The sequence below is a fragment of the Halyomorpha halys genome, unplaced genomic scaffold (genome assembly GCF_000696795.3).
Source record: "Halyomorpha halys isolate HHAL.00 unplaced genomic scaffold, Hhal_1.1 Scaffold494.1, whole genome shotgun sequence".
Taxonomy (NCBI): domain Eukaryota; kingdom Metazoa; phylum Arthropoda; class Insecta; order Hemiptera; family Pentatomidae; genus Halyomorpha; species Halyomorpha halys.
This window is the reverse complement of record NW_027110283.1, coordinates 710255-722569: the sequence shown is the minus strand read 5'-3', so window position 1 is coordinate 722569 and position 12315 is coordinate 710255. Positions and strand designations below refer to the sequence as shown.

Below are 12315 nucleotides of genomic sequence, written 5' to 3'. Positions count from 1 at the left end.
TATATATATATGACATTATTTAGTGACTGATTCGTCAAATCTTTGGAAGATATATGAATACAAAAACGTTAAAAGGCATAACAAATTTCAAAGATTACTAAATGGGACATTGCAGAAGATAGCCGACGTGGCGCAGTTCCGAAACAATTTGGCTGTCACGTAGCCGCTATAAATAATAAAATAAGTCAACTTTAGACAAATGGTGACTTCGAAGGATATCTCAAAAAGGAACAATACTTATTATAGTCATACAACCAATACAGAATTTAAATAATATTTTAACACATGACAAAAAAAACAATATTTTGACAAAGAAAATAAAGGTGTCATTTTATTATTTAAAAATATGTCATGCAAAGATTTGTTCTTTCATTGTGGCATTATAAGATGATCTCTGAATAAAACTAATTAAACCAAAAATTAGTTCTAAATTAATTTCAGATACAGCATACTTTATATATAGGATACCAGAACAAAACAATTTTTTTTTTTAACAAAAAAATCTATAAATGTTTCATTTATTCTTCGACAATCTGTGATTTTTAAAAAAAATAATTATTCCAATTGATATTCTCCCATTAAAATAAAAATTTCATTTTATCTTTATTATTATGATGATAATCTCTTATGGTATAATCAAAGACTATTACAATTTATTATTTAAAAAAACTAGGCATTCAGATTTTGACTGATTATTGCTTTATGCTCTGAATATTTATATTAATAGGCTTCAAAACAAATTGTGCTTTTAATGTATGCGGCAACCCAATACAGTTGGCCAGACTATTTTAAATAAAGTGTTTTTCTTTCACTATTTTACTTAGACCCACTGTTCAGGTTTTATATGAAAAAAAAGAGATCTATTAGATAGAAAACTTCTAATTAATTACTTTGTTAAATTAAATACCTAATTAGTAACCATTTTAAGACCGCCAGGAATGCGTTTCCACGTATTTGGATCCATGAATACTACTAGACCTCATTTTTGGATTAATTTAAAAATAAATTTCATTTCTATGTTTCCGACTGCTTACGGTTTACTACATACCACCCAACAAAATTAATGTTTTATAGTAATCATTCCAAGAAGAATTTAATGAATTTCTTATACTGTAACTGTTTTGCGAGGATTTACCATTTAGGAGTTATGTTTCATTCATAACTCCTACAAAACAAAAGACCTAATTCGTTAATTTATTAAATTAATTACTTAATTAGTAAGAATTTTAGAACCACCAGAAATGTATTTCAATATTAAGTGTGATAGAAACTAATTTTTAAAATTCTTTGCAGATATTTGTTCCATGAGATGGATTTCATACATCACGATTCAGACTGTAGTGACCGTCAGTCATAGTGTTAATTAAACAACTAAAATTATTTAATCAAAACTTAAATTTTTTGTCCATTGGTCGTTACACATGGATTGGGAGTGAAAATAAGTAATTAGATCTAATTGGCATAGTAGTGGTTCCGCAAACCAAGTTTGTTTTTTTAAGTAAAGTATTGTTTTATACGTAGTTTGAACAATATTTTGTACAATCTATAAAAAAAAAAATATTTACTCTATATATCTTTTCGCCTCAATTAGTTTTCTTCCCAAAACAATTCCTTATTAGATATATTTATCATCACTAAATACTATTTTTGGACTCATTACATCTTTTTTTATTGAAAACAATTTTTTAAGAACTACAGGCTGATTTGCATTATTTGAGATTTTTCCATGACACTAGGCAGTATAAATCTATAAATTATATGATACTTAAATTATTATAATATGTTATTTATTCAATAATGATATATTATTTTTATAACTAGGACACAGTATGGCTCGCGGCGGATCCCGGGACGCCCCACCATTGTTCTTTCTTCTCTTCATATTTCTTCACTCGTTCCGGGTTTCTTCAGGTAAGTGCCAGCATTTATAGAATTATAATACTAAATAAATAAATATATATTTTATATTATTTTGAAAACTTAAATATTTCAATTATTATTATTATTATTATTGTTTGCATTATTGCACTGAGACTGCTAGAACTTCAGTGTATGAATTACGGAGTAAGAAAAAGATTTTTTTTTTGTCAAAGTGTCTTTAATCACTAAACTTGAGTTAGACGGAGAAATATTTCCTTCTTTAAGCATGTTAAAACGAGATAACATTAAACATGGTTGAGAGTACGTTAATAGGTCTGCTAAATGAGATTGACTTCATGTAACAAACCAGCTGAGCTGAACATTTTGTTCGTTGTCATTTTGATTGCTTAGTTCGTGCTGTTTTTGTTTTGTACGTTTTTAAAAGTTTTATAAATTAATAGATAAAAATAATGATACATTAATGGAAAAAATCTTCTAACCTAATACTTTTTTCGAATTCCGAATCTCTACTTTTATTTCCTGAGCTTCCTCAAAGTATTTTTACTAAGCTGTAAAGTATTATCAAAATAATTATCAAAATTAGGGTGTTTTTCGTTTTAGAAGTAGAAATTTAGATATCCACAAAGTTGAAAATTATTACACACACGTCCAGCAAGAAAGATCAATCATAGGCGGAATCTGTTTTATAATTTATAAAAAATATAAGTAAATTTAATTAGGAACCAAATAGTATAAATGAGTATTGCACATTGAAAACAATAGAAAATAAATATAAACCGTAATTTGAATTTTGCTATGTGCACAGACTCAATGTAAATCAATTGACAATAGTCTCAGACCACAATAAAAAACAAAAATGAATGTGGATAGTCCTAGAAATCTGCTAGAAGCTCTTTTTGACAAGGACTTCAAATTGGTCTGCTTACAATCCTATACTTATAACATTTAGCATGTTAAAACTTTGTACATTTCTTGTGTTAAATATATATAGTTATGAATAGGCTTAATATTTATTATTGATTTAAGACGTTTTAAATGTATAATTAAATAAAGCGCAAAGTTGTATTTGATTGTTCCTGAATTATATTAAAACTTGTTTTTAAAAATTGAAATACGTTAAATATTCTATGAAATACTGGTAAGAATCAAAGTCCTCTTTATGATAACATTCACCTGTATTTCATAAGAACCATATCATCAAATGCAGTGCGTTTATGCTAAGACAAGATCAAATTGGCGGGTAAATGGGCAGGAAGTTTTTTTCGTTGTATGTGCTCAACAGTTTGATAATCGTTTCGAATAATTTTGAAAAGCCCTCTATAATAACTCTTATAATATAATGTAGTATTATGCTATACTTCAGTATGTATAAACACTTTTTTTCTCAGAATTTTGTAATAATACATGCCACTGGACATTGGAATAATACATGTCCAGTGGGTTTAGTCCTTTCTACATCTTAATTCTACTTTCTTTTTTTATTGCTGATCCATAAAGGTCATTTCCATAGATTAAAATAAAATACAAAATGCACGAGTGTGGTCCACAGTATTTTCTACCGTATAAATATTGGTGAGAATGTCCATCAGAACGGAGTGAAATTTCTACTATAATGCTAATACTATTGTAGATAATTCTTTTTTTATATGGACTTTCTAAGTTAGTCATTGAAACAGCACTTGTGATTTATCATATTTTTAAAATACAGATAATTCCTCAATAAATTTGGCATTTTTTTCAGATTATAATCGGGAAATTGAAATGTAAAGAACAATTTAAACTATAATTTGGTAATTATTAATTTTATATTCCATCTTTCTTACAATAAAACTATATAATCTATTAAATAAAAAACAAATAGATCACATAAAAAACAACGAAATTATTTAAAACGTTTCAAATTTAGAAAAAGATAAAAATTAAAGTAAGAGGCTGAATTCGTTTTGTTTTTTTAAAAGAATTTTTTTGTTCAAAATTCAAATATTTTAACTGAATGCATATTGGAAACCTTTTTATGATTATAATTATAATTGTTACGAATGTGCAACATAATTATAACAACGGTATAAAATGTACAATAGAGGTTATAGTTTCACACTCTAATTCCAAAATATGAAAGTATTCTTGAAGAATTATAAATTTTTCAAGATGGTCGGAAAAATAGTAACACGTTATTAACTTAGTTCGTATCATTATAAATCACCCAGTGTGTCAAATAACTAATACAGGGAAAATGCTTAAAAATGGAGCTACTAATTAACGTAAATATAATGAACATTAGACAATCAAATGATAAATATACAATATATAGACTGAAAAAAAATCCTTTAATAGCAATTATAATCACGGTATAGTCAATTTTTTTGTCGGTGTGCTATACAGACTTTGTATAGAATCAGCCTTCTACACGCCTGCCTACCTTAGGCTATTTTAGTTTGCTGCAAACAGATCTTTCACTTCTTTGTTGATTCTGTCTTTCCATCTGGTTATTATCCCCTACGTGGTCTCTTGCCAACTGTACTGGCATTCATTGATGAGTAGACGCGTCCTGATGGAATGCGTCGGGCCACATGTCCTGCCCATCTTAACCTCCTTGCCTTTATCATGAGATATTGACTGACCAGTGTCTGCAAGCAGTTCACTGTTAGTTCTTCTTCTCCCTGTACTAAGGCTTTGATATCACATACTGTCAAATAGGCAACAAATTAAAATTAAATAATAGTTAGAAAAATACTAATACCCAAAAAGTTTTTTGAAAATAAATATTCAAAAGGGTGTTAATAAAAAATTATATAAATTTAATTTAAAATGAAAAATATCCCATAATTGGTAAAAAATACTTTAAAAAAAATAAAATTTATTATCACCCAATTATAAAATCTGAAAGATAGAATAAAAAATATGAATATAAAAAACGTCAGTACATACTAAAAAGCAAAGTTATGAAAAAATTTGCTCAGGCAAAACTTATAAAAAATAAAAATCAGCAAATTTAAAACTGTGAAATATAAATTATACTGCTAACATTAAATCGAAAGATTCAATTTTCGTGACTAAGTTATTTATGGACTATTCCACACTAACAGCCTGAATTTTCTCAATGTAAGATATCCAAACTATTAGAGTGACACTAAGCCTCTAGGTTGTACGACCAAACCTAAGTGTCCTCAACCAATCTCAACCTGAACAAGCCGGGAACCTCGTTTCCATGTTTGCCTCTGATGGTGGAATAATTAGCATCTCCAACTTCTTGCTACTTGGAGGCCACCTTCCAAACAGGTTGCCATGGAGGTCGAGTTCGGACCAACTGATTGCTCTCAGTCGGTGTAGTACACGGTCCAATATCCTTTGCTGTCACCTCCTACTATAGTTGTAGTTTAAGAGGTAGTAGTAGCAAATTTGATCTTTTGCCTTAAGAAACCAATTTAAATAACTTTTATAAAAAAAAAAAAATTAACAAAAATGTGACGCAATTCGAATAATTTGTTATTAATTAATGTTTTTTCTGTGATCTAAATGTTCGAATATATTTCAACAAATATGTATGTTTTGCTGCGACGGAGGTATTGTTACTGTTGTTGTATTGCGGGATGGGAAACCCTTCCCCACCTAAACTCATATGGATCCTTCGTCCTTAAGTATCCCTCTACTCGTTTAGAGGTCCTACAGGAATCATATTCTTATTGACGATATTAAACTCTTGGGATTCATTAAAGTAATATCTTCAGGTCTAGTTATTAGAATGTGAACAAAGCAAACACTTCACATATACAAAGCAAGTGCCTATTCTTCATCCTACAGGCACATGTCAGGTAAAATCTTGCAATAAATTCTTCTTCTTGAGGCAATATTTATTGGATAAAGCCCCAGTAACAAAGTCAAAATTGATATTACTATAAATAAAACATTATTAAATTAAAAGTAATATTTTTATTACTTACTTACGATTCATTCATCATATATCACTATTTTTAACTTATTATAACTTAAAATTGATTTTTCCAAGTAACTAAAAATGTTTACATCCTATTACAGACTAATTGTCCAAGTCAAAAATTTCCTTTGATTAATTTTTAAAAATAGTTATTGATGCAATTAAAATATTTATACGTGTAAGATAAATATTTTAATTGCATCAATCTAAATTTTTAACATTTTTTTTTCTATATAAAAATTACATTATGTTAGAGCAAAGTCCAAGGCAATATATATCAATAATAATAATATCAAATTAAACTAAATTCACAAAATAAAAACCTTATGATAGCGATAAAAATAAAACAAAACAATTCTATCAAAACAACACTTTTATCAGCTAGGTAATAATATAAAAGAAAATGAAAACGGAATATAACAACAATGAACTATTAAATAAATATAAGGTGTTATATGAAAAAGGTTATGTAAAACATTTTACTAAACAATGTCACGTTTTGTAAACCTCTTTACAATGGAATATAAATGGAATCGACACTATCAACCAATATAGCCGGAATATTTACGAATGAACTGTTACAAAATAAATTAAATGAAAAACAGATAAAACCAAAAGCACGTAAATGATACCTTATACTATGACAGATGAAGATACAATAGATGTGCTTTTAATATTTCAAAAAATTATTGTAAAAAAATAATCTTATTAAAGTTCTCATAAATCTAGAAAATGAGCAAATCAAAAATAAATATAATTAAAACAAAAATATATAAATTATTTCTAGACAATTTCTACCCAAAAAACAAGAAATGTAGCAATAAATATCAATAACAGGTTAAGCAATAAAAACATGGAAAATTAAAATAATAGAACAGCAGACATAATGTGATAAAATATAAAAAATGTGCTTATATGAATAAATTTTGATAAAGTATAAATAGAACTATGATGCACCTGAGTATAAGTTCGGATACAATAATAATTTGTATAATGATAGTGGTTTATAGTATAGTATAGTATAGTGTAGTATAGTATAGTATAGTGGTTTCTAGTATAGTAGTTCATAATATAGTGGTTTATAAAATTAAACTGTCTAAATCATACTAGAGTAATGGAGAGAGTGGGCAAAATCTAAAGGATAGGATGTATAAACATTCTAATAACTGTAAGAACTAATTTAACCCTAAATACAATTTAAAAAAGCATTTGTACAGCAACATGCGAAAATAGGACACAATTTTGATTTTCAAGATGTTGAAATAATATAATAAGGGAAAAAATAGCTTTAGAAGAAAGGTTTTTTGAAGCAACTACAGTATCCGAAAACCTAAATACTGCAATAAATTACAAAACTGACACCAAAAAAAAAGTTTTTTTTGTATCTATTTATTGAAATGTACAACTGTATTTACATAAAAACACATTTAGTAAATTTGATGTAAGATCAAAATGGAGGGATACAGGAATGTAGAAAAACTACCCATTGGTACCACTCTAATCATATTTCTCGAGGCAATCTTCCTTTCTGGCGCCTCGCAGGTTTGTTAAGAATAGAGGAGGAAGGAAGGCTAGATACTAGAGGGTTTTCATGGGTAGGGAGTTTATAATGGAAGTATTGATATCGGGTTTGAGCTAGATCGGTTACATACGGAATGTTAAGGTGTTTACAGATGATTTTATTCGTGACAAAGTAAGGAGTATTGAGGACTTTACGAAGGATTTTGGATAGCAAGGCTCAACTCCGTATGTCCAGATAGGCGGTATAATTGAATGGTAAATCAGTCTTTTATAATGAATTGGAAGTTTAGACCGTCTGTCCAGTAAGTGCTGTAATAGTAATTTATTAGCTGTAATAAAATCGACGTGCAGTTTCCTGTCTTTTCAGTCTTATGCGAGGATTACAGGTTTGTCGTTTGTCCTGACGTAGTCCAAGGTAGCGGATCTGTTCTACAGGGGTAAGAGCAAAGTTATTAAAAGATACTGTAGGCCATAAGTAGGTTTACGACGAAGGGTAAATGTGATTTGATGGGATTTGTTGGAAACACCAAAAAATTTAATTTATATAATGCCAAACTACTAAATAAATTAAACAAATAACACACTGGATGTCCTTCATCTTACCAACAAAAAAAGTAGAATAAAATAATAATAGAGTGCACTAAAATATCACCAACGAATGGTCTTTTTATGAATCTGTGTGTTGTAGTGACTAGATTTGAAAAAAGAAAAAGAAATTTAAAAATCTACAGGCATCTCTAGGGTTTAAAAATAAAGTAAAAAAATAAAAGAGAATTCGTTCACGAATTAATTTTGAAAAATATAATTTTTCAAATTAAATAATTTTTTAAAGTAAACGTAAAAAATCACCAACATATTTATTTATAAAAATTGTTTTTAAGAGTAATGAATGATTTTTAAGTATGTTGGTAATTAATAAAGATCCAAAGCCATAAGAATAATTGTCTACAAATAATGGGGTATTTGTAATACCAAAGAATTTTAATTTTAAGACTGGGGTGAAGAAGTAAGGAAAAGAAGTTTTAAAAAATGGTCAAATTTATAGAATAAAGGCCGTTAAAATAAACGTCACTAAAATATGTACATAAGAAGACTGTTTTAAAATAAAATTTAATCTTTTATAATTTTTATTTTTACAATATGGATTTAATTTAATTAAGTTCATAGAATATTTTTCCTAAATCATTTTGATTTATAATAAATAATATTAAAAAACGAACTATCTAAGATATTCATGATTGTATCTAATTCATATACAAGCGCCCAACAATTTAGTTACTATCGCAAGTAATGAACGGTTGAGCAAGTTACTACGACAGTTAAAATAGAACACTAAGTCTTAAGATAGTTGTCATTATGGATCATTTAATAGAGCTGTCAATTTAATACGATGTGGGCTCTTTTATAATTAAGGCAATCAGTTGACGATATTGTCACAGCTTATTGAATACTATAACAATATGCGGGTGCTTTAAAATTTTTTATTTCAATACAATAAATAGTAATTAACCTTGAAGTCTTGACCTCTTTTCGTCCTAATAAATAGTTCTTTCTCCTTATGTTATATTGGTTATAATAAGGTAGAAAACAATCAAGTCTTTTAACCTTGAATATTAACTATTACTAATCAGTAGATATAAATATTGTGATGATAACAGAAATCTTTCAATTCATTGCCAAATCATTAAGATTTTGTTTTTATTAATTCTTAAGCCGACGGTTCCCAATGTCGTTGCGAGCGAATGCCACTTTCTCAAAGTATTACAAAAAAAAAAATAGTAATAGGAAATACAGCGGATTCCAACGTTTTGCATTTTTTTTTCTTCTTCTGTTTCCTATATACTCAACCGCAAGAAGCAAACTCATGTCGGCATATTTATTACTTTGGTTTTTTTGTTTGACAAGAATGCCAAGATTTTTTTTTGTCCAATAAGGATGCCGCAGCGAAAAAAGTCTGGAAAGCAATGCTCTAAGCGCTATTGCTTCCTAGATTGTAAAAAGAATGTTCAAATGTTGATATAACATTTTATTTAACTCCAAGGACTAGGGTTCGAATACGGGTGTATTTGGCTGATATTTATTTTCTGTTTCACTGTAGTCGTGAGTCAGCCTTGAGGGTCGGGAGCCCTCCGGGGTCCACCCAGCCTCCTGAAGGAAGTACCCTTCATTGCGTAAAAATATGGCAGTCAAGCGTCATTCTAACTAAATTAGCTCCTTGAACAACTGTTGGTCTGGTAACAGTCCTTCCTTACAAAGTACTGATCCATCATGGGTTCTATAGAATTAATTTTAATAACATATTCTTTTAATATAAAAGTAAGTCATAGAGTATGTTGTTCAGTTCGTTAATTCGTGTCAAACGGTGCCGAAAATCGAACAGACAAAAATTTCATTTGAAAAATCAATTCCTCATAAGAATCCGTCATCATCAAAATATGACGGATTCCTACGGTTGTTGTTTAGCTAGCCGTGCGTGAAAATGATTACACTTAATTTCTAAATATGGATTATATGGAATAATTTACAAGTGTCAGAACGAGTATTTTTATGTAAATGTGAAGAGACCTTGAACTAGAGTGAGCATATTGTTTACATTTTCAGATTTTGACGACGCAATAGGCATTATTAGTTGTAGACTTAGGATTAGTTGTTATAATTGTGTAGATGACAAGCAGCTACGGGCGCCGTGGGTGCCGAATATGAGAAACACTACACTTAAACTTTTCTTTCACTATCATTTCTCTATTTATTTGGTTGTTTGATTACTTTTTATGAATTCACCTTCTTTTATTTATTTTATATAATTTTTTTTTTCATTGCAGCTGTATGAAGCATGCCTTCAACCGAATTGCCAGAGAGCGAGGGCCCTATATCACTTTTGAAATATTAGCTTAAAACGGGAAGGAGAGACTTTGAGATGGAGAAATATTTAAAAAGCGCCCGAAATTGAAAAACGGCATCAACACACTTCACTTTTGGTTGGCTGGTTGGGTTTGAGTGGACTGTATAATTGAAAAAATGAGATATGATTAAAGTAAATAAAACTCTATTCCTTAAGTTACAAGTGGTGTAGGGGGTGACCGAAAGAAAACATTTATGATTAGATGGTTAGTAAAATTTTGAATGACTGGGCTATGGAAATTTTAGATCTAAAATTGAGGTGGTTGATGATGATGTGGATGTTAACTATTGCTAGATGGACTTTCTTCTCCCCACATTCTTAGGCCTCTCTCCCCTCTGCTTCTGAGAACAACTCCAGGAATTCTACTCACTCATGGTAGATTTCTGATGAGAGACAAAAAGAAAGAATGGATTATTTCTGCCAGAAGACAAGATGGCTCTCTTCTCATTAGTCTAGGTTGCTTCTCTCCGTAGAGAGCGCTGGAGGAGGTGAATTTTGACTGTTGGCCACATGTGCGCTAGTATATCTTGTAGGCTATTATATGCGATAATGTATTATGGTGGCCCCTCCAATTCAATCTTTCGGTTGCCGTAGGTTATCCGGAACAGCAGCTGTTATTTAATATTTCTCCCGAACCAAATTGGAAAGAAGACATTAAAGATCTAGATTGTGAAATAGAATGTTGCAATGCAGGCAACTGTTCATAGGCTCTGCACCTTCCAGCAATGTGGGTTTGATTTTGTCATCTATAAAATATAAATAATTTCATCCATCTCAAACACAATCAATATATAATAACAATTCAAAAAAATGAACCAAAAATAAATCTAAGATTCCATATTATACTGTTTTTATTTCTATTATTTTTTCATATGTATAACTGTAAATCTATATTGTAGGGTTAATAAATTCAAACTAAAAACTTTTTTTTCTTAAAGTAAATGAAAGAACAAAAAACACTATTTTCATACCAGATAATTAATATTTACTCATTTTCCCGGAATGGATAAAATAGCCCATCTTGTCTACGGTAGACAATATCAATTCCACCCTGCATATAAAAGATTTGAATTGCTTTATATATTATTTTAAGGCATTTGCCCGAAGGAGGCCCTAAACGGCCTCTAGTTTCCTCCCCTCTAGCTTTATCAGTTGACAAGGAAAAGGAGCCCGTGACAAAGTTATATCAAGTCCTGTGGAGGAGGAATTAATTAAGGGAGAAGACAAGAGGCCAAGAGTGGAGTGGCTGCAAAAACCGCTCTCGACTAGAAGAGATATGGCCCGTATTAATGAAGGATGGTTCTAGGGGCACGGCTAATTGGCTCTCGGATCTCCTCCTAGTCTAAGCTAGCTACTAGTAGTACATAGCAGTCTGTCAGGTGTTTGGTAAGAGTTAGCGTTAAAGACATACAAATTTGAAAAAAATAGTGTTAAAATAATCGAATTCAAAGAGAAAGAAGCACTTTATTGAAAAGGTTGTGCTCCCCAACTCCATTGGACTGTGTCATACACAACATACTTACAAATAGTATGGTCCATAAAATTTACATATATAGTAAAAGAAATTTATTGTATTTTAGTAATACATAATTTTATTTATTATTTTTCCTTTTTATTTCCAACGCATCACAAGATTTAATTTTCTTTCCTAACCTAACACAACTCTTTTATCAAATATAAGAAAAACTACAACAAGCAGGATAAATATTTTAAAAACATTTAAATTTAGTAATAATTTATATACACAAAAATCTGGTCATGCAATATAATAATTATATTTAATTAAAACCTAAAAAAATAAGAGTAATAAACATAAAAATTTATAATTGTCCGGGTTCGGGGGCCGGGTTCCTACCAGCCTCTTAAAGTGGGTAAAAATCTGGCGGTCAAGCATGATTCTGACGAAATAACCTCCACGCACAACCGTTGGTTTAGTAACATTACTTCCTTAAATAGTAAGTACAGACCCTTCATGGGTTGCAGCGGTACAGATTTAATTTAATTTAAAAAATATAAAAAAACAATGTATAAAAATATATATATTTTATATCAAAACTTTACGTATCCACTTCTTAAA

At 29.5% G+C, this 12315-nt stretch overlaps 1 protein-coding gene across 2 annotated transcripts in view; it reads left to right on the top strand.

Annotated features, from left to right (window-relative positions):
* The window catches only part of LOC106683558 (cubilin), a 285361-nt gene that overhangs the window by 124553 nt on the left and 148493 nt on the right, over positions 1-12315 (top strand). For both annotated transcript variants that reach the window (XM_067048435.1, XM_067048436.1), the window contains exon 3: positions 1822-1911. In XM_067048435.1, the coding sequence (XP_066904536.1) occupies positions 1830-1911 (82 nt within the window). In that variant the 5' untranslated portion in view covers positions 1822-1829. The remainder of the gene's footprint in view (positions 1-1821; positions 1912-12315) is intronic.